The following is a 23,432-nucleotide window of genomic DNA, read 5'->3' as shown; positions in this document are numbered from 1 at the left end:
ATTATCGACCTAAATTTACCACTAACATGAAGCCCAATATGTCACAAAAAACAATCTCAGAACTGCTAGGATTCGTTGAAGCGTTCCTGAGTTATTACCTCATAAAGGGACAGTGGTCAGAATTATAAAAGACGGCCAGGTCATTAAGGTCAAAATAGGCTGGGTCATGAAGGGGTAAAGAAAGAAAAGAAATTGCCAAATAAGAAACCAACTTCAGCATCGGATTATCTCCAGTAATTGTAATTTTTCCATAAGATTTTCGGTATGTTTTTATATTGGTTCATCTTTTTTTCTACTCAGGGTCTTGCACTGAATAATCCTGTCCGTTAGTTCTTTTAATGTCAAATAATTTTACTGGTTCACCCACCAAGGATGGATAGAGAGAAGAAGAAGATGGAGGAGAGGATAATAAACCTCACCCTGGAGATAATCTTCCATCTTACTGGAGAGGTGAGAGGCTCTGGTGTCATCACATGACCTCATTATCTATGGGAATAACAGGATATGACCGGAGAGGTGAGAGGTTCTGATGTCATCGCATGACCTCATTATCTATGGGAATAACAGGATATGACCGGAGAGGAGAGAGGCTCTGATGTCATCACATGACCTCATTATCTATGGGAATAACGGGATATGACCGGAGAGGTGAGAGGCTCTGATGTCATCACATGACCTCATTATCTATGGGAATAACGGGATATGACCGGAGAGGTGAGAGGTTCTGATGTCATCACATGACCTCATTATCTATGGGAATAACGGGATATGACCGGAGAGATGAGAGGCTCTGATGTCATCACATGACCTCATTATCTATGGGAATAACGGGATATGACCGGAGAGGTGAGAGGCTCTGATGTCATCACATGACCTCATTATCTATGGGAATAACGGGATATGACCGGAGAGGTGAGAGGTTCTGATGTCATCACATGACCTCATTATCTATGGGAATAACGGGATATGACCGGAGAGGTGAGAGGCTCTGATGTCATCACATGACCTCATTATCTATGGGAATAACGGGATATGACCGGAGAGGTGAGAGGCTCTGATATCATCACATGAGCTCATTATCTACGGGAATAACGGGATATGACCGGAGAGGTGAGAGGCTCTGATATCATCACATGAGCTCATTATCTACGGGAATAACGGGATATGACCGGAGAGGTGAGAGGCTCTGATGTCATCACATGACCTCATTATCTATGGGAATAACGGGATATGACCGGAGAGGTGAGAGGCTCTGATATCATCACATGAGCTCATTATCTACAGGAATAACAGGGGATATGACCGGAGAGGTGAAAGGTTCTGATGTCATCACATGACCTCATTATCTATGGGAATAACAGGATATGACCGGAGAGGAGAGAGGTTCTGATGTCATCACATGACCTCATTATCTATGGGAATAACGGGATATGACCGGAGAGGTGAGAGGCTCTGATGTCATCACATTATTATTATTATTATTATTATACATTTTTATAGCGCCATTTATTCCATGGCGCTTTACATGTGAATACGGGGCAAATATAGACAAATACATTAAACATGAGCAGATAACAAGGCACACGAGTACATAAGGAGGGAGGACCCTGCCCGCGAGGGCTCACAGTCTGCAGGGGGTGGGTGAGGATACACTAGGAGAGGGAAGAGCTGGCTGTGCGGCTGTTCAGTAGGTTGAGGATCACTGCAGGCTGTAGGCTTGTCGGAAGAGATGAGTCTTCAGGTTCTTTTTGAAGGTTTCTATGGTAGGCGCAAGTCTGATGTGTTGGGGTAGAGAGTTCCAGAGTATGGGGGAAGCACGGGAGAAGTCTTGGATGCGGTTATGGGAAGAAGAGATGAGAGGGGAGTAGAGAAGGAGGTCTTGGGAGGATCGGAGGTCGCGTGTAGGTAGGTACCGGGAGACCATGTCACAGATGTATGGAGGAGACAGGTTGTGGATGGCTTTGTATGTCAGTGTGAGGGTTTTGAACTGGAGTCTCTGGGCGATAGGAAGCCAGTGAAGGGCTTGACACAGGGGAGAGGCTGGGGAATAGCGGGGGGACAGGTGGATTAGTCGGGCAGCAGAGTGTAGGATGGATTGGAGTGGTGCCAGAGTGCTAGAGGGGAGTCCAGAGAGTAGGAGGTTGCAGTAGTCGAGGCGGGAGATGATAAGGGCATGCACTAGCGTTTTTGCAGTGTTGCGGTCAAGGAAAGCACGGATCCGGGAAATATTTTTGAGTTTGAGACGACAGGAGGAGGCAAGGGCTTGGATATGTGGCTTGAAAGAGAGGGCAGAGTCGAGGATCACCCCGAGGCACCGGGCGTGTGGGACTGGGGATAGTGAGCAGCCATTGACATTGATGGATAGGTCTGGTGGAGGGGTAGAGTGAGATGGGGGAAAGATGATGAATTCTGTTTTGTCCATGTTCAGTTGTAGAAAGCGAGCAGAAAAGAAGGCTGAAATGGCAGACAGACAGTGCGGGATTTTGGTAAGCAAGGAGGAGAGGTCATGTCCGGAGAGGTAGATCTGCGTGTCGTCAGCGTAGAGATGGTACTGCATACCGTGGGATTCTATGAGCTGTCCCAGGCCGAAAGTGTAGATGGAGAAGAGTAGGGGTCCTAGAACAGAGCCTTGAGGAACACCGACTGACAAGGGGCGAAGTGAGGAGGTGGTGTGGGGGAGGGAGACACTGAATGTTCGGTCTGTCAGATATGACGAGATCCAGGAAAGGGCCAAGTCTGTGATGCCAAGGGATGAGAGGATTTGTAGCAAAAGGGAGTGGTCTACAGTGTCAAAGGCAGAAGACAAGTCCAGGAGAAGGAGGACAGAGTAGTGTCGCTTGCTCCTGGCAGTTAGTAGGTCATTGGTGACTTTAGTTAGGGCAGTTTCAGTTGAGTGATGGGAACGGAAGCCTGATTGTAACCGATCAAAGAGGGAGCAGGAGGAGAAGTGGGAGGACAGTTCAAGATGGACGTGTTGCTCCAGCAATTTGGAGGCATAAGGGAGAAGAGATATTGGGCGATAGCTAGACACAGAGGATGGGTCGAGGGAGGGCTTTTTGAGGATGGGTGTGATCTTGGCATGCTTGAAGGATGAGGGAAAGACACCTGTTGTGAGTGAGAGGTTGAAGAGGTGTGTTAGGGTTGGGATGAAGACCGTGGAAAGGTTAGGGATGAGGTGGGATGGGAGCGGGTCAAGCGTGCAGGTGGTGAGGTGTGATCTTGACAGGAGGGTGGAGAGCTGATCTTCTGTCATGGTGGAGAAGCTGGTTTTGGAGGAGCAGGGTTGAGCAGCTAAGAGGGGCAGTGGGAGCTGTGGGCCAAAGCTTTCTCTGATCGTGTCGATCTTCTGTTTAAAGAAAGAGGCGAAGTCATCAGCAGAAATGAGGGGGGAGGGAGGAGGTGCGGGGGGACGGAGTAGAGAATTGAAAGTGTTGAAAAGCTGTTTAGGGTTGTGGGACAGGGAGGATATGAGGGATGAGAAGTAAGTTTGTTTTGCGGCAGTGAGCGCAGACTTGAAGCTGGCGAGGGACTGCTTGTATGCAGTGAAGTGGTCGGCAGAGTGGGATCGCTTCCATCTCCGCTCAGCAATCCTGGAAGCCCGTCTCAATTCTTTGGTCAGGCTGGTCAGCCAGGGCTGCCTGTTAATTGTACGAGTTTTACTATGCATGAGTGGGGTGGCCGAATCGAGTGTTGTTGTTATTGTGGTGTTATAAAAAGTGGCAGCAGCATCTGTGTCATGAAGGGAGGCTATGTCTGTGAGAGGGAGAAGGGACTCAGAGAGTGATTGTAAGTTGAGATGTTTGAGATTTCTGCGAGGGTGAGTGAGTTTGTGGAGTGGGGGTTGCACACTAGGAGAGGAGAGGGACGAGAATGTCAGTAGGTTGTGGTCAGACAGGGGGAGGGGTGTGTTAGTGAGGTTAGTAAGGGAGCAGAGGCGGGTGAAGATGAGGTCCAGCGTGTGGCCATCTTTGTGAGTGGCCTCAGAGGACCATTGAGTGAGGCCAAAGGAGGCAGTCAGTGATAAAAGTTTAGAGGTAGCTGAGGTGAAAGTGTCAATGGGGACATTGAAATCACCCATGATGATAGTGGGGATGTCAACAGAGAGGAAATGAAGTAGCCAGGTGGTGAAGTGGTCGAGAAAGGTGGAGATGGCTAGTTCTGGGGGGCGGTAGATGACAGCCAGCTGGAGGTTGGAGGGGGAATAGATGCGGACAGAGTGCACCTCAAACGAGGGAAGAGTAGCGGAGGGTGGTAGCGGGATTGGAGTAAAGGAGCAGGTGTCGGACAGGAGCAAGCCAACTCCTCCACCGCGTTTGTTGCTGGGGCGAGGGGTGTGAGAGAGGTGGAATCCGCCATAGGAGAGCGCAGCTGGAGAGGCCGAGTCAGAGGGGGTGAGCCAGGTTTCAGTGAGGCCGAGGAAGAAGAGTTTGTTGGTGATGAAGAGGTCATGGATAAATGGCAGTTTGTTGCAGATGGAGCGTGCGTTCCATAGTGCTCCAAGTAGGGGGAGCGGGGGAGTGGGGGCTGGATGAATGGGTATGAGGTTGTCGTGGTTGGGAAAACGTGCGGAGGATCGTGGCAGGGGGTTAGAAACGAGTGTGGGGATGAATTGGGGAGGGCCGGGATATGTCACCAGCAATGAGGAGTAACAGACAGATCATTAGAAGGTGGGAGCAGGATAGGACATGATTGGCCGTGTGTGTCTGGATAAAAAGGATTGTATGTGGAGGAACAGTTCTGAGGGGAAGGTGAGATGGCTGGGGAGTATGGAGGAAGAAATGACTAGTTCCTTACTAGGAGGAGGGATTGCAGGAGATTGTAAGAAGGAAAGTAGTATGGGGGTGAAAGAGAAAAGAAACCGAAACATTGTAGTGGTTGGTGTTCTGTTACCTTCCAGTCAATTCCAGTCCAATTCAGTCTAATTCAGAATCATAATTAAAAAGATGTAATTTAAAAGATGATTTGCAGCAGACTGAGTCTATAGCAGACTCCTGCATGTGAATATATCCCCAGTTAAGGGCAATCAGGTGTGAATGAGGGGGTGGCTGGGTATGGGAGACCAGATGTAGAGAGTTAAGCAAAGGTCATAAAGTGAGGGAGGGGTAAGACTGACCACTCAAAGAGATGCCAGGATCACACAATGGGATACATGAAAACAGGTCATGGAAACAAGCTCATAGGTAAGAAAGCATACTAAAAGGATTATATGTGCTGCACCAAGACACTCAGGTCCAGGGGAAGCATAGAAAAGTCAGTGCAATATACAGAGACATTCAGAAGCCAGGGAGAGCTGGGTAAAGTCAGTGCATACCATGGAAAATCAATGCAGTATACAGAGATATTCTGGAGCCAGGGAGAGCTGGGTAAAGTCAGTGCATACCATGGAAAATCAATGCAGTATACAGAGATATTCTGGAGCCAGGGAGAGCTGGGTAAAGTCAGTGCATACCATGGAAAATCAATGCAGTATACAGAGATATTCTGGAGCCAGGGAGAGCTGGGTAAAGTCAGTGCATACCATGGAAAATCAATGCAGTATACAGAGATATTCTGGAGCCAGGGAGAGCTGGGTAAAGTCAGTGCATACCATGGAAAATCAATGCAGTATACAGAGATATTCTGGAGCCAGGGAGAGCTGGGTAAAGTCAGTGCATACCTGTGGGAAGAGGAGAACAGCTCGATTAGATGGTGCAGATGATGATAATATTGTAGTAGTGATGAGTAGCCAAATGCATTCTAGAATTCAGTCTAATTCAGAATCATAATTAAAAAGATGTAATTTAAAAGATGGAAGTTAAAAGATGATTTTCAGCAGACTGAGTCTATCACATGACCTCATTATCTACGGGAATAACAGGGGATATGACCGGAGAGGTGAGAGGTTCTGATGTCATCACATGACCTCATTATCTATGGGAATAACAGGATATGACCGGAGAGGAGAGAGGCTCTGATGTCATCACATGACCTCATTATTTATGGGAATAACAGGGGATATGACTGGAGAGGTGAGAGGCTCTGATGTCATCACATGACCTCATTATCTATGGGAATAACAGGGGATGTGACCGGAGAGGTGAGAGGTTCTGATGTCATCACATGATCTCATTATCTATGGGAATAACAGGATATGACCGGAGAGGAGAGAGGCTCTGATGTCATCACATGACCTCATTATCTATGGGAATAACAGGGGATATGACCGGAGAGGTGATGGACTCTGGAGATGTCTGTAGTGATATTATTAATGTCTCCACACTCAGGATTACATAGTAGTGAAGATCTCTAGTGATCGCTGTCAGGCCCCTGTGTCTGAAGGACGGGGAGGAACCCTGAGCCCAATCCTGGAGCCTCCACCTCACTCCCAGATACATGAGGAGATCAATGACCAGAAGATCCTAGAACTCGCCAACAAGATGATTGAGCTGCTGACTGGAGAGGTGACGCTGCTGGGAATGCTGGGACATTATACAGGACAGCACTGGAGGATTCTGGGTGATGACGGTATCATTGTGTGTCAGGTTCCTATAAGGTGTCAGGACGTCACCGTCTATTTCTCCATGGAGGAATGGGAGTATCTAGAAGGACCCAAGGATCGGTACCAGGAGGTGATGATGGAGGAGCACCGGCCCCGCACATCACCAGGTAATAGTCAGGACTAAATACACACGGCCTATAATTCTCTGTATGTAATAACGATGTCAGTCCCGTCTGTGTCTCCTCAGTTCTCTCCAGTAAAAGGACAACCCCAGGGACTTCTCCGATCATCGGGGACTTTTACAATATTTGTTTTGCAGATTTTGGATCCGGAAAAAGATCTGAACAATATTAATGGTCCAAAGAGAAATGTGTGGGGCAATCAGCGGTGTAAAGAGGAGACCCCTAATATGAGGGGCAATCAGCGGTGTGAAGAGGAGACCCCTAATGTGAGGGGCGATCAGCGGTGTAAAGAGGAGACCCCTAATATGAGGGGCGATCAGCGGTGTGAAGAGGAGACCCCTAATGTGAGGGGCGATCAGCGGTGTAAAGAGGAGACCCCTAATGTGAGGGGCGATCAGCGGTGTAAAGAGGAGACCCCTAATATGAGGGGCGATCAGCGGTGTGAAGAGGAGACCCCTAATGTGAAGGGCGATCAGCGGTGTAAAGAGGAGACCCCTAATGTGAAGGGCGATCAGCGGTGTAAAGAGGAGACCCCTAATATGAGGGACGATCAGCGGTGTGAAGAGGAGACCCCTAATGTGAGGGGCGATCAGCGGTGTAAAGAGGAGACCCCTAATATGAGGGGCGATCAGCGGTGTAAAGAGGAGACCCCTAATATGAGGGGCGATCAGCGGTGTGAAGAGGAGACCCCTAATGTGAGGGGCGATCAGCGGTGTAAAGAGGAGACCCCTAATGTGAGGGGCGATCAGCGGTGTAAAGAGGAGACCCCTAATGTGAGGGGCGATCAGCGGTGTAAAGAGGAGACCCCTAATGTGAGGGGCGATCAGCGGTGTAAAGAGGAGACCCCTAATGTGAGGGACGATCAGCGGTGTAAAGAGGAGACCCCTAATATGAGGGGTGATCAGCGGTGTAAAGAGGAGACCCCTAATGTGAGGGACGATCAGCGGTGTAAAGAGGAGACCCCTAATGTGAGGGGCGATCAGCGGTGTAAAGAGGAGACCCCTAATGTGAGGGGCGATCAGCGGTGTAAAGAGGAGACCCCTAATGTGAGGGGCGATCAGCGGTGTAAAGAGGAGACCCCTAATGTGAGGGGCGATCAGCGGTGTAAAGAGGAGACCCCTAATGTGAGGGGCGATCAGCGGTGTAAAGAGGAGACCCCTAATGTGAGGGACGATCAGCGGTGTAAAGAGGAGACCCCTAATATGAGGGACGATCAGCGGTGTAAAGAGGAGACCCCTAATATGAGGGACGATCAGCGGTGTAAAGAGGAGACCCCTAATATGAGGGACGATCAGCGGTGTAAAGAGGAGAACCCTAATATGAGGGGCGATCAGCGGTGTAAAGAGGAGACCCCTAATGTGAGGGACGATCAGCGGTGTAAAGAGGAGACCCCTAATGTGAGGGACGATCAGCGGTGTAAAGAGGAGACCCCTAATGTGAGGGGCGATCAGCGGTGTAAAGAGGAGACCCCTAATGTGAGGGGCGATCAGCGGTGTAAAGAGGAGACCCCTAATGTGAGGGGCGATCAGCGGTGTAAAGAGGAGACCCCTAATGTGAGGGACGATCAGCGGTGTAAAGAGGAGACCCCTAATGTGAGGGGCGATCAGCGGTGTAAAGAGGAGACCCCTAATATGAGGGACGATCAGCGGTGTAAAGAGGAGACCCCTTATATGAGGGGCGATCAGTGGTGTAAAGAGGAGACCCCTAATATGAGGGGCGATCAGCGGTGTAAAGAGGAGACCCCTAATGTGAGGGGCGGTCAGCGGTGTAAAGACGAGACCCCTACAGATCACCGCCCAGGTGAGTGGTGACCGCGGGATAAAAAGAGAAGTCGGATATTCTTCTCCGTCGCCAGCTCTTTAGTGTTTGTGTTCTGTTAATTTTTAGTTATATATTCAGACAAAATACAAATTAAATATGGTTGCAAAATACAGCCAGAATGTGGATGTGAAAGATACAAGAACTGTTTAACCCCTTAGTGACAGAGCCAATTTGGTACTTAATGACCGGGCCAATTTTTGCAATTCTGACCACTGTCACTTTATGAGGTTATAACTCTGGAACGCTTCAATGGATCCCGCTGATTCTGAGATTGTTTTTTCGTGACATATTGTACTTCATGTTAGTGGTAACATGTCTTCGATATTACTTGCGATTATTTATGAAAAAAACGGAAATATGGCGAACATTTTTAAAATTTTGCAATTTTCAAACTTTGTATTTTTATGCCCTTAAATCAGAGAGATATGTCACGAAAAATAGTTAATAAATAACATTTCCCACATGTCTACTTTACATCAGCACAATTTTGGAAACAAAATTTTTTTTTGTTAGGGAGTTATAAGGGTTAAAAGTTGACCAGCAATTTCTCATTTTTACAACACCATTTTTTTGTTAGGGACCACATCTCATTTGAAGTCATTTTGAGGGGTCTATATGATAGAAAATAATGAAGTGTGGCACCATTCTAAAAACTACACCCCTCAAGGTTCTCAAAACGACATTCAAGAAGTTTATTAACCCTTTACGTGCTTCACAGGAACTGAAACAATGTGGAAGGAAAAAATGAACATTTAACTTTTTTTTGCAAACATCTTAATTCAGAACCATTTTTTTTATTTTCACAAGTGTAAAAACAGAAATGTAACCATAAATTTTGTTATGCAATTTCTCCTGAATACGCCAATACCCCATATGTGGGAGTAAACCACTTTTTGGGCGCACCGCAGAACTTAGAAGTGAAGGAGCGCCGTTTGACTTTTTCAATGCAGAATTGGCTGGAATTGAGATTGGACGCCATGTTGCGTTTGCAGAGCCCCATGATGTGCCTAAACAGTGGAAACCCCCCACAAGTGACACCATTTTGGAAACTAGACCCCTTAAGGAACTTATCTAGATGTGTGGTGAGCACTTTGAACCCCCAAGTGATTCACAGAAGTTTATAACGTAGAGCCGTGAAAATAAAAAATCGCTTTTGTTTACACAAAAATGATCTTTTCGCCCACAAATTCTTATTTTCACAAGGGTAACAGGAGAAATTAGACCACAAAAGTTGTTGTGCGATTTCTCGATACCCCATATGTGAGGGTAAACCACTGTTTGGGCGCACCGCAGAGCTTGGAAGTGAAGGAGCGCCGTTTTACTTTTTCAATGTAGAATTGGCTGGAATTGAGATTGGACGCCATGTCGCGTTTGGAGAGCCCCTGATGTGCCTAAACAGTAGAAACCCCCCACAAGTGACCCCATTTTGGAAACTAGACCCCTTAAGGAACTTATCTAGATGTGTGGTGAGCACTTTGAACCCCCATGTGCTTCACAGAAGTTTATAATGTAGAGCCGTGAAAAAAAAAAAATCGCATTTTTTCTACAAAAATGATCTTTTTGCCCACAAATTTTTATTTTCACAAGGGTAACAGGAGAAATTAGACCAGAAAAGTTGTTGTGCAATTTCTCCTGAGTACGCTGATACCCAATATGTGGGGGTAAACCACTGTTTGGGCGCACCGCAGAGCTTGGAAGAGAAGGAGTGCCGTTTTACTTTTTCAATGTAGAATTGGCTGGAATTGAGATTGGACGCCATGTCGCGTTTGGAGAGCCCCTGATGTGCCTAAACAGTAGAAATCCCCCACAAGTGACCCCATTTTGGAAACTAGACCCCCCATGGAACTTATATAGATGTGTGGTGAGAACTTTGAATGCCCAAGTGCTTCACAGAAGTTTATAATGCAGAGTCATAAAAAAAATATATATATATATTTTTCCACAAAAAGGATTTTGTAGCCCCCAAGTTTTTATTTTCACAAGGGTAACAAGAGAAATTGGACCCCAGAAGTTGTTATCCAATGTATCCCGAGTATGCTGATGCCAAATATGTGGGGGTAACCCACTGTTTGGGCGCACGGCAGAGCTTAGAAGGGAGGGAGCACCATTTGACTTTTTGAGCGCAAAATTGGCTGTCGTGTTTGGAGACCCCCTGATGTACCTAAACAGTGGAAACCCCCCAATTCTAGCTCCAACCCAACTCCAACACACCCCTAACCCTAATCCCAACCCGATCCATAATCCTAATCACTAACCCTAACGATAATCCCAACCCTTACCCCAAAACAACCCTAATGTCAACCCTAACCATAACCCTAATCAAAACCCTAAATCCAACACACCCCTAATCCTAATCTCAACACTAACCTCAAACCTAACCCTAATCCCAATACACCCCTAATCACAACCCTAACCTTAACCCTAATCCCAAACCTAACCCTAATCCCAAGCGTAACCCTAATGCCAACCCTAACCCTAATACCAACCCTAATCCAAACCCTAACCCTAATCCCAACTCTAACCCTAACTTTAGCCCCAACCCTAACCCTAAAGCTACTTTCACACTTGCGTCGTTTGGCATCCGTCGCAATCCGTCATTTTGGACAAGAAACAGATCCTGCAAATGTGCCCGCAGGATGTGTTTTTTGCCCATAGACTTGTATTGCCGACGGATCGTGACGGATGGCCACACGTCGCGTCCGTAGTGCACTGGATCAGTGTTTTGGCGGACCGTCAGCACAAAAAAACATTCATTGTAACGTTTTTTTGTATGTCGCATCCGCCATTTCTGACCACACATGCGTGGCCGTAACTCCGCCCCCTCCTCCCCAGGACATAGATTGGGCAGCGGATGCGTTGAAAAACTACATCCGCTGCCCACGTTGTGCACAATTTTCACAACGTGCGTCGGTATGTCGAGCCGATGCATTGCGACGGCCCCGTACCGACGTGTGAAAGAAGCCTAACCCTAAATTTAGCGCCAACCCTAACTCTAAATTTAGCCCCAACCCTAACCCTAAATTTAGCCCTAACCCTAGCCTTAACCCTACCCCTAACCCTAGCCCTACCCCTAACCCTACCCCTAACCCTAATTTTAGCCCCAACTGCTCTTCTCCTGCCGGCCGGCAGATGGAGACAGATGGCGGGCGCACTGCACATGCGCCCGCCATTTTCTTTTGCCCAGAAGATGCCGGCGGCCAGGAGGAGCAGCAGGAGGATCCAGGGACACAGGTGAGTATGGCAGGGTCCCCGAATCCCCCTATTTCTCTGTCCTCTGATGTGCGATCACATCAGAGGACAGAGAATTACACTTAGCTTTTTTTTTTTTTTTTTTTGCGGTCGCCGGTAAACAGTTAATTACCGGCGATTGCAAAACAGGGGTCGCTAAAACCGACCCCCGATCATGCTCTTTGGGGTCTCGGCTACCCCCGGAGCCGAGACCCCAAAGATTCTCGCGGGGCCGGCGGGCGCACTGCGCATGCGCCCATTTTCAAGATGGCGGCGCCCACCGGGAGCCACGAGGAGCATCGGGAGAGATAGGTAAGTATTGGGGGGCTACCTGGGACCCCTTTTCTCTATCCTCCGATGTGCGATCACATCGTAGGATAGAGAAATTAAAAAGAGATCGCGTTTTCTTTTGCGATCGCCGGTAAACGGTTAATTACCGGCGATCGCAAATGCGGGGTGGGTTAAAAACCCCCCGAATCATGTTCTCTGGGGTCTCGGCTACCCCCGGCAGCTGAGACCCCGGAGAAAATCCGACTCTGGGGGGCGCTATTTACTTTTTCCACAGCACCGTTAATTAACGGCGCTGTGGTTTAAGTACCCTTAGCGGCCGCCGTTAAAAGGCGTATCGGCGGTCGCTAAGGGGTTAATGTCTGCTGTTGTTTTATAGCAGCATTTATCTGGGATTGAAAGAGAAATAAGAACTGTATGTAGGGGTGAAAAAACTATGGAAACAGTTGCACATTTTTCAAGAACGCCTCTTTTCCTAAAATCTGAAAGCTCCTGAGAAAAGTTGTCCAAACGATAGTGAATACATTTTGAAGTATAGACTGCTCTAATGAGCGTTAGTGGGGCCTCCTACACATGAAAAACTTACGGAAACCAAATCTTTCTGTGGAAATGGCCAAACATTTTCTATTTGGAATATTCTTTTTATGTAGGGTAAGGTAGATAATGTACCGAGAAAGGCAGTCACAGCTTGCCGAGTACATTGTTGCAAATTTGTATGCTCCTTTTTGCATTTTATTCCAGCATGAGTTTTATTAAGATAAGCGAATACGATGTCAATTTTAGATAAGAAAAGCCATTTGTTCTTTGTACATTACAATTCCACTCTTCCTCCATGCATTGTAAAGCCTCATAGTTGTCGGATAAATGATCATCTGGTCGACAGCTTCTTCTACCGAACTCAGCATACACCGAAGTGCACTAACAGCTCCTAAAGGACATCATAAATTATATGCAGGCTTGGACTGGCTCCTCCGGTGGGCCCACGTGCACGAATGGGTCACCACCCTCTTATATAAGCAGCACTTGACACTTTATAATTGAATCATTATGTACGGACACAGGCAGCATCTTATTAATTGAACAATCTACCCAGTTCATTGTTATACAAATTTGTGATTAAGGATAATGTCACATTTGCACGTAGTTGAAAAGTGGGGTTCTGGAGATGGTTCTTCGTGGGCCAGACACTGATTATGTGTCATATACAGTGCCGTACATTGTAATGTGTGTCCTGAAGCCAAGTCCAGATATGATAAATCCAGTACATACTGTATATCCACAATAACAGAATCCATGAGCCCTGTATGGGCCTTTGTAGCATTCTAGATCCTATAAAGACGTACGTTTCACCCTCTACTGGTACTAGAAGTACTTCACCATCTTATTAAATGGTGCAGGTTTTTTCCTTGCTGGCAGTGCAAGGGTCAATCTGTCAGCTCTTTAATGTTTGCCACTCCCCTCTACTATACATGATCACCTTTGGAATTGTCAGTGCTAGCTCTCACTGCCTGGTTTGGAGTTGGAGGTGTAGTTCTTGTTTGGAGATTTGTTATTGTTGCTCAGTTTTTTTTGTGTGCACATCCTCATCCTCTCCTACTTGGTTTCTCCTTCCTTTTACTCCCGTGTGTTCCACTCTGTTGTTTAATGAGTGTATTTTATAAGATTCTTATTTTCATTTATCTCTGTCCGTCTTCCCTTGTTTGTCTGGTTAGTGTTCTCCTACACACTTTGGCTTCTCACCTTCCTGGGTGGGGGAGGGAACAGATAAGGGTTGATATAGGAGCACAGCAAAGCACGTGAACCAGGTGTCTCATTCTTCAAAAGTAATCCAAGGAAACAGGGATAGTCTAGAGCTCCCCTATTTTTAGGGACCTGGTTAGCGCCCACAGTCACAAGGTATTTCGTGATATTAACACTGGCCCATAACTTTTTTGATCCATCATGGATCCGGCGGCTGCTCTGACAGGTTAAGTGCAGCCACTCAGCTTGGCAGACTTGCGCCCAGTTGTTTGGCAACCCCTAACACTTCAGGCTTAGGGCTCTCAGGCAACCCTTAGTTGAGCCCAAGATCACATTGCCAGATAGGTTCTCTAGGAGTTGGGATGTTTGTTGTTTTCAGGGAAACCTGTAAACTTTATTTTATATTACATAATCACTACTCAGGTACCGAGGAGCAATGGGTGGGGATCACCTGGGCATTTTGTATTCCGTGTGACTCTGTCTCTTCAGACGGTTGAGGATTTTTTTTCAGGCTCTGGGTCATATATACGATGACCCCGACCTTGTTTCTCTGGCCGAATCTAAACTGTGAGCTTCCGCAGGGAGACCGGACAGTGGAGGTGTATTGCTCCGAGTCTCGTAGGTGGTCCAGTTCTGTCAAGGGCTTTCTGTGAGGGTAAAGGATGAAGGCGGCCATGTCTCTGGCTATCCAGGTGGACTGCCGTCTTCAGCAGAGACATAAACAGACACCCCAATTTTCGAGGGATCCGGGGTCAAGGGAACCTAGGGCTTACTCAACCAAAGAACCAATGCATTTGGCGGGAATGGCTTGTTTATTTGTCCCACTGCAGTTTGGCATACAGGGGAAGTGTGTTTTGTTGGTGAGAAGGATCGTTTTGTGGGTACTTGTCCTTCCATACATAACCGCAAACAGCCACGAGAAAAGTAAGGAGCCCGGGTTGTGGGTAAGTTAACAACCCAGGTGTATATATTTCCTCTGTGGTAAGGTCACAATTTTTTTACCAGCCAAGATCCATTTTGGTAAAATTAAAGTGGTTATTTAAGCCTTTCTAGACAGTGAGGCAGTGTTTTATCAGATTAATGCCAGGTTCGTCCAGGACAAGGGTCTCAAGACACATAAACTGTCTAGTCTATGCCCACAATTGCCATTGACTCTGTACCCTTGAGCCAGGGGTATTTTACTCAGGTCATTCGAATGATACATCTGCTGATAGGGGCAATGCACTCAGAATTAATCAAGTGTTATGTGCTAGATAGTTTGCCCTCTCCTGTGGCATTTGAACTACCTTGGCGTATGCTGAACAATGCTGTAGTGGACTGACAGACTCGGGAGGTGGTAAAGTGGAGCGAGTATTGTCAAGGACACTGGTTGGGCACCCGGTTAGCCAGGGTGGATACCCGGTCTCTGCCGGAATACCTGTCTGACTTCGGGGATGTGTTTTCAGAACAGGGGTGTCAAGACCTCCTTCCTCATAGTCCTTATGATTGTGCTATTAATCTTATTGATGGGGCCATTATCTAATATTCAATGGGGCTATTATATAATTTTTCTGTTCCAGAGAGGCAGGCCATAAAGGTCTACACCATGTTCCAAATTATTATGCAAATTGGATTTAAGTGTCATAAAGATTTAATTGTTTTGTTTTTCAAAGAAACTCGTGGATGGTATTGTGTCTCAGGGCTCAATGGCTCACTGAAATCAATCTTAAACACATGTGATAATTAGTTTTCCAGGTGATTCTAATTAAAGGAAAACTACTTAAAAATGATGTTCCACATTATCAAGCAGGCCACAGGTTTCAAGCAATATGAGAAATAAAAAGGATTTCTCTACTGCTGAAAAGCGTTAAATAGTGCAATGCCTTGGTCAAGGGATGAAAACATTAGATATTTCACGAAAACAGAGTGATAATTAGGGTTGAGTGAAAAGGATCGGACAAATTGAAAAATCTCCAACTTTCGGCAAAGTCGGGTTTCATGAAACCCGACCCAATCCTAATGTGGGATCGGCCACGAGGTCGGCGATCAGCGCGCCAAAGTCGTGTTTCGTATGACGTTTTCAGCACAATTTCTCAGCCAATGAAGGAGGATGCAGAGTGTGGGCAGCGTGATGACATAGGTCCTGGTCCCCACCATCTTAGAGAAGGGCATTGCAGTGATTGGCTTGCTTTCTGCGGCGACGCAGGGGCTATAAAGGGGCATGCACGCCGACCGCCATCTTACTTCTGCCGATCTTAGCATAGGGAGAGGTTGCTGCAGCTGCATCAGAAGAAGGGATATAGTTAGGGAGGGAAGATTAACCCCGAAACTGCTTGTGCTGTAGCGATTTCCACTGTCCAACACCACCTTTTCTTTGCAGGGACAGTGGAGTTTATATTTTTGTGCATCAGCTCTGTAGCTTATTAGGCTGCCTTATAAGGCTCCCTGATAGCTGCATTGCTGTTTGTACGCCGCTGTGCAAACCAACTGCTTTTTGAAAAGCAAAAATCCTGTTGCTCCTTTCTGCACAGTTATCTTGTTTATTTGACCACTCCACACTTTTGTGTGCAGCAGTCCTTTTTATTGCTGGCTGCCAAACTTGTCCTGAGCTCATTGTAGGGAGATTGAAATTGTACTACAGTCCTTGTATTTTTTGATATATCTTCCAGCCACGTTCTGCCACTAACATTGTGTAGTGAAATACACTGGGCCTGAGTTTGGGTGTATTCTCCTCCCCAAAAAAGGGAGATTTAAATTGGCACTAAGTGGATCTACGTCAGTTCTGTTTGTCGTATATCTTCCAGCCACGTTCTGCCACTTACATTGTGTAGTGAAATACACTGGGCCTGAGTTTAGGTGCAGTCTCCCCCCCAAAAAAGGGAGATTTAAATTCTCAACAAGTTTATATACACCTACCTTGTTTTATAGTACCATATAACGGTTGTTATTTTGGTTACATTTTCCCAAAAATGAGGAAGTCTGGTGGAAGAGGCCGTGGGCGGTCGTTGCCAGCTGGTAATGATGGTGGTAGTGGAAAAAGCAAAATAGCACATAAGGCTCGAGGTGTTGAGCCAGCGTCATCGTCTGGCTACACAAGGCCTCAAAGGCTCCCTTATCTGGGAGTAGGAAAACCGCTTTTAAAGCCGGAACAGCAGGAAAAAGTTTTGGCTTTCCTTGCTGACTCAGCCTCTAGCTCTTGACCCTGGTAATGTCGAGCAGTTGGGGTAGATAAACAGCACAAACCTTCCCTTTTAATAACCCCCCCCCATAACCCATGCCCTCTTACCCCTAAATAAAGACTCAAACTACATATTCTTTTGGAATAATGTCGGCCACTGCAGCCTTTTTATTTAAATACAAACAAACATAATAAATTATAACATCCAATAACTTTAAACTAGGAGGGGTCCTTGGAGCTCCCATGGATCTGGTGATCAAACACACAGCACAACGTGAACGTTACCAAAACCAAATTACTCCCAGCCGATACCGCCTGGCTCAGGAGCACCAAAACCCCAGCGGGTTCCCTGTTCACGTTACAATTCCCGGGGAACCGACCACCCCCGCCGGAACCCCCCAAGTCACCAGATCCAAAACCAGTTTTAACACAAAATAACGGGGAGCCATAAGCCAATGAATCCCCCCAACCCAATTTCCATCAACTCCAAGGACTCCCCCCAGCCACCACAACGAGGGACTTTGAAACCTTAAAGACCTGAGACCCCACCACTCCGAAACGCTATGGCCTTCTCCACACCTTCCTGCAGCCCAAGTGCCCAAAAATCAATCCCAACGGCATTCAGAAGCACACCGTCTGCCAGCCAGAACGCCCCGTCACCTTTTTCCAACTCAAAATGCCTTACGGCTACTCCACCATTCCTGGCCACAAACGCGGACACCGCTCTGTTGACCTTGATCCTGGCCTTATTAAGTTTTTCCAAGGACCGCATATTCCTCCACCGTTTTCGCGGTACAATCTCCGACCAGACCACCGATATCCCCGGATATAACCGCCACAACCGCAACAAGTCCTGCTTGATGTCCTTAATTAGTTCTCTAAATGGGCGCATACCCAAATCATTACCTCCCACGTGTAGCACCAAAATCTACGGTGACCTGTCCAAAACTACCGCAGCATTGATCTCCTTCAGCACCCTGTTCCAGGACAAACCTCTAAAACCAATCCACCGGACCACTGCTACCGACCGATCGAAACCGAGTTGTCTACCCTTCGACCGTACGTCAGCGCGCCGGGCTCCCCAATGCACATAGGAATGGCCGAAAATCCACACCAAAAACGGTAAGGAACCTAAAAATACAAACACAAAGTTCAATCCACCACCTAAAGACCGCGATTTATCAAAACGAACCTTTCCAGGACGAAAACACACACCCCCACTTAACACCTAACATAACTGCGATATCTATTCGACTTCCATCTCCCAATACGCTTGATAGCCTCCGCATCCAAACCTCCCGCAGCCGCATCCGTAGCTGCCCCAATCCGAAAGGAATGAGGAGTAAAACGCGAATCATCCAACCCCAATACATCAAGCGCTCTCTTGAAAATCATCTGAAACTGATATCTTGACAAAGCAGAACCGTCCTCATGACAAAGTAAAGATCCCTCCCTGCGAGGCCCTAGCCCCCAAAAACTTTTCAAACAACTAACTGGGCACATCAGTGAACCAACTACCGCACCCAACTCAATTTTTCTACCGCGCCCCATCTGATCCGTCTTGGATCGACGCAACCAGAACTCCACACGCCCTTCAGACAAGAGAACATCCCTTGCCAAAACTCCCCCAGCTGTATACTTATTAGGAGACACCAGTTCACTAATTCTCATTGCACCAAAATATGCCAACGAGAAAGCCAAACTGAAAAGACGTTGTTCAAACAGTGACCCACAACAGTCCCCCAAAATCTCACCCAATCGCTCCAACATCGCAAAAGACACGGGACGCCGGGAATCCAACCTACCATATTGTCTCCGGAAACCTTTTACGGCTTGCCTCACCAGGAAAGCTTTAGACAAATCACACTGCCCCCTCAATTTGAAACCAAACGCCAAAGCCGCCAGCAAGCGTGATACCTTCGCCCACGACCAACCCTCATCCAAACCACGGCTAATCCAGGACAACAAAATCCCCACCTGATCATCAGCATTACCTCCACCCGGGCAGGATGCCAAGACCCCTTCCCAAGAAGACCAAGCCATCTGATAAGCCTCCCATGTTTTGGGAGCCAACGACGACCTTATCAGATCTTCAGCATCCCCGATGCCACGAGCCAAAGGTCCGCTGGGCAATCCAAACCGATGGTTTCTGCCTCCGGAGCCAAAGACCGGAAACGCTCGAACTGGAAACGAGAAAGAGAATCAACTAACGACCAACCACTAGATTGGGCACGGGGAATCACCTCACGGAGTCATTTCCATGTGGTGGTTGCAATATTTGCCCCTACATGGTTGCAGCTGATAATGTTACCCTCCCAATGTTTCCAGGCACTTTAAACCTTATTCAAACTGTCGCTCGAGGAATCTACTATATTGTCTAATTCTGTCTGTTTGTAATGGAAATCCCGCGTCCCTGATTGGTCGCGCCAGCCGCACACGATCAATCAGCGACAGGCGCAGTCATAGTGTGTCAGTCACAGTGTGATGTAGTTCAGTCACGTTTACTGGACAAGTTCCATCAGTCACAGTGCCATGCAGTTCACTCACGTTTACTGAACAAGTTCTGTAAGTCAAAGTGCCACATAGTTCACTCACGTTTACTGAACAAGTTCTGTCAGTCACAGTGCAATGCAGTTCAGTCACGTTTACTGAACAAGTCCTGTCTGTCACAGTGCCACATAGTTCAGTCACGTTTACTGAACAAGTTCTGTAAGTCACAGTGCCACATAGTTCACTCACGTTTACTGAACAAGTTCTGCCAGTCACAGTGCCACATAGTTCAGTCACGTTTACTGAACAAGTTCTGTCAGTCACAGTGCCACGCAGTTCAGTCACGTTTACTGAACAAGTTCTGTTAGTCACAGTGCCATGCAGTTCAGTCACGTTTACTGAACAAGTCCTGTCTGTCACAGTGCCACATAGTTCACTCACGTTTACTGAACAAGTTCTGCCAGTCACAGTGCCACATAGTTCAGTCACGTTTACTGAACAAGTTCTGTAAGTCACAGTGCCACCCAGTTCAGTCACGTTTACTGAACAAGTTCTGTCAGTCACAGTGCCACGTAGTTCAGTCACGTTTACTGAACAAGTTCTGTCAGTCACAGTGCCACGTAGTTCAGTCACGTTTACTGAACAAGTTCTGTCAGTCAGAGTGCCACGCAGTTCAGTCACGTTTACTGAACAAGTTCTGTCAGTCACAGTGCCATGCAGTTCAGTCACGTTTACTGAATAAGTTCTGTCAGTCACAGTGCCACGTGGTTCAGTCACGTTTACTGAACAAGTTCTGTCAGTCACAGTGCCACGCAGTTCAGTCACGTTTACTGAAGAAGTTCTGTCAGTCACAGTGCCATGCAGTTCACTCACGTTTACTGAACAAGTTCTGTGAGTCACAGAGCCACGTAGTTCAGTCACGTTTACTGAACAAGTCCTGTCTGTCACAGTGCCACGCAGTTCAGTCACGTTTACTGAACAAGTTCTGTCAGTCACAGTGCCACATAGTTTAGTCACGTTTACTGAACAAGTTCTGTCCACATATTTTAGAATACCCGATGCGTTAGGATCAGGCCACCATCTAGTGTGATATATATTCTTATCTGTCAATGCCCAAAGATATACAGTATGTGGGACAAAGTAGCCAAGAAATCAAACGCAGAATTCAGCAGCACATTTCCAATATAGAACACCATGGGAGTAGACATCACAAAATACGTGTAATGATGGTGGACCAGGTTATTGGCAACATTCGGGGTGGGAATCCAACTAAGGACCTCCTTCGCCGGGAGTCCCGTTGGATTTTCAATTTAAAGAGCATGTCCCCTGGAGGTCTAAAGGAGGAATTCTCGTTTTCTGGGTTCTATGGTTAAAATACACACCATAATTATATGTCTTTTTGTTTAGTTATATGGCTCATCTCTATTCTATTTCTATTTTTTTTAGATATACCCTGGACCAGTAGACATTGGTATTCGTTGTTCTGTGATGGAAGCACATTCACTTTCCCTGGAGAGGATTTACATCTTACTCTCACCTTGGTGCTTGCTTGGAGTATTATGGCTATTTTCATCAGAGAATTAGGCTGGGTTCACATTGCGTTATGGGCGCCCGTTATACGGACTACGTTACACCGCGGCATAAACACGGTGTAACGTAGTCCGTTAAGGCCGCCATTAATTCCTATGTGGGATGCATCGCACAATGGGCGTGCGCTAGGGATGTGCCGTCATTGAGTGACGGACCCTGAGACGCGGGCTGCAGCGTTTCCTAGTCCGTCACTGCTAGCGCAGATAGAGCTAGCAGATGCTCTATCTGCGCTAGCGTGCTGCCATACCGGCACTTGCATCAGCAGCCCGTTAACGTATGTGTTGAACGGGCTGCTGTAAACGCAATGTGAACCCGGCCTTATTTTCTAGTCATCAGATCTCTTTCCTGAAGCGTCTATTCACAGTACCATATCTTCATTTATGTTTTTTTGAGTTTTCCTTTATTCTAATTGTTCAGCTGGGTCCGACACTTATCTAACAAGTGTTTGTTTCCTATATTCTGGATCATTAATCGTGGATGATTGGCAGTTCAGTACGACTTGAGACTTATGTATATGTACCATGTATTGTCATGGGCCAGCCTCCTCGATTTGTTTCAGATTTTTTTCCCTGCATTTTGACCTTTTTCATCTATTTATAAAGTCATGTTTAGTCTCGGGCAGTTTGTTGAAGGAGACTTTCGGGTTTCTTTTTTGTATTTTTGTATTTTGCCTAATGGTTCAATAAAGATTCAGTATGCATTATACAGTGTGATAGTTATTAAATATTCTCATGTGGTTCTGTGTTATCTTACTCTATTACATCATCTATCTCTTTATTATTATTTTATTATTATTTTTTTATATTTATTTTCATTAACTTTATTATATACAGTACAGACCAAAAGTTTGGACACACCTTATCATTTAAAGATTTTTCTGTATTTTCTTGACTCTGAAAACTGTAAATTCACACTGAAGGCATCAAAGCTATGAATTAACACATGTGGAATTATATACTTAACAAAAAAGTGTGAAACAACTGAAATGATGTCTTAATTCTAGGTTCTTCAAAGTAGCCACCTTTTGCTTTGATGACTGCTTTGCACACACTTGGCATTCTCTTGATGAGCTTCAAGAGGTAGTCACCGGGAATGGTCTTCCAACAATCTTGAAGGAGTTCCCAGAGAAGCTTAGCACTTGTTGGCCCTTTTGCCTTCACTCTGCGGTCCAGCTCACTCCAAACCACTGTAGAGGCCAGGTCATCTGGCGTAGCACCCTATCACTCTCCTTCTTGGTCAAATAGCCCTTACACATCCTGGAGGTGTGTTTGGGGTCATTGTCCTGTTGAAAAATAAATGATGGTCCATCTAAACGCAAACCGGATGGAATAGCATGCTGCTGCAAGATGCTGTGGTAGCCATGCTGGTTCAGTATGCCTTCAATTTTAAATAAATCCCCAACAGTGTCACCAGCAAAGCACCCCCCACACCATCACACGTCCTCCTTCACGGTGGGAACCAGGCATGTAGAGTCCATCCGTTCACCTCTTCTGCGTCGCACAAAGACACGGTGGTTGGAACCAAAGATCTCAAATTTGGACTCATCAGACCAAAGCACATATTTCCACTGGTCTAATGTCCATTCCTTGTGTTCTTTAGCCCAAACAAGTCTCTTCTGCTTGTTGCCTGTCCTTAGCAGTGGTTTCCTAGCAGCTATTTTACCATGAAGGCCTGCTGCACAAAGTCTCCTCTTAACAGTTGTTGTAGAGATGTGTCTGCTGCTAGAACTCTGTGGTGTTGACCTGGTCTCTAATCTGAGCTGCTTTTAATCTGCGATTTCTGAGGCTGGTGACTCAGATAAACTTATTCTCAGAAGCAGAGGTGACTCTTGGTCTTCCTTTCCTGGGGCGGTCCTCATGTGAGACAGTTTCTTTGTAGTGCATGATGGTTTTTGCAACTGCACTTGGGGACACTTTCAAAGTTTTCCCAATTTTTCGGACTGACTGACCTTCATTTCTTAAAGTAATGATGGCCACTTGTTTTTCTTTACTTAGCTGCTTTTTTCTTGCCATAATACAAATTCTAACAGTCTATTCAGTAGGACTATCAGCTGTGTATCCACCAGACTTCTGCTCAACCCAATTGATGGTCCCAACCCCATTTATAAGGCAAGAAATCCCACTTATTAAACCTGACAGGGCACACCTGTGAAGTGAAAATCATTCCCGGTGACTACCTCTAGAAGCTCATCAAGACAATGTCAAGAATGTGCAAAGCAGTCATCAAAGCAAAAGGTGGCTACTTTGAAGAACCTAGAATATAAGATATATTTTGAGTTATTTCACACTTTTTTGTTAAGTATATAATTCCACATGTATTAATTCATAGTTTTGATGCCTTCAGTGTGAATTTACAATTTTCAGAGTCATGAAAATACAGAAAAGTATTTAAATGAGAAGGTGTGTCCAAACTTTTGGTCTGTACTCTATATATGTTTCATTTTTTTATGTTATATATT

The 23,432-nt window shown here is 46.3% G+C and overlaps 2 protein-coding genes across 3 annotated transcripts in view; one reads left to right on the top strand and one right to left on the bottom strand.

The window, feature by feature from the left end:
• Nucleotides 1-310: 310 nt before the first annotated feature.
• Nucleotides 311-21,677, top strand: LOC138656624 (gastrula zinc finger protein XlCGF66.1-like). Of its 2 annotated transcripts, XM_069743736.1 has the most exons (4): nt 311-450; nt 6,264-6,440; nt 6,522-6,645; nt 20,831-21,677. In XM_069743736.1, exons 1-4 carry the CDS (start codon nt 373-375, stop codon nt 21,037-21,039), a joined length of 588 nt encoding a protein of 195 aa, XP_069599837.1. In that variant the 5' UTR covers nt 311-372; the 3' UTR covers nt 21,040-21,677. The 2 variants fall into 2 exon arrangements, with proteins under 2 accessions (XP_069599837.1, XP_069599836.1); XM_069743735.1 differs by having other exon boundaries at nt 6,264-6,645.
• Nucleotides 19,063-23,432, bottom strand: part of LOC138656623 (polyadenylate-binding protein 1-like) — a 29,985-nt gene continuing 25,615 nt past the window's right edge. The window contains exon 11 of the mRNA XM_069743732.1: nt 19,063-19,077. The gene's annotated coding sequence lies outside the window, so the exon portion shown is untranslated. The remainder of the gene's footprint in view (nt 19,078-23,432) is intronic.

This window comes from Ranitomeya imitator, unplaced genomic scaffold (assembly GCF_032444005.1).
Source record: "Ranitomeya imitator isolate aRanImi1 unplaced genomic scaffold, aRanImi1.pri SCAFFOLD_184, whole genome shotgun sequence".
Taxonomy (NCBI): domain Eukaryota; kingdom Metazoa; phylum Chordata; class Amphibia; order Anura; family Dendrobatidae; genus Ranitomeya; species Ranitomeya imitator.
This window is presented reverse-complemented; position numbering and strand designations above follow the sequence as displayed.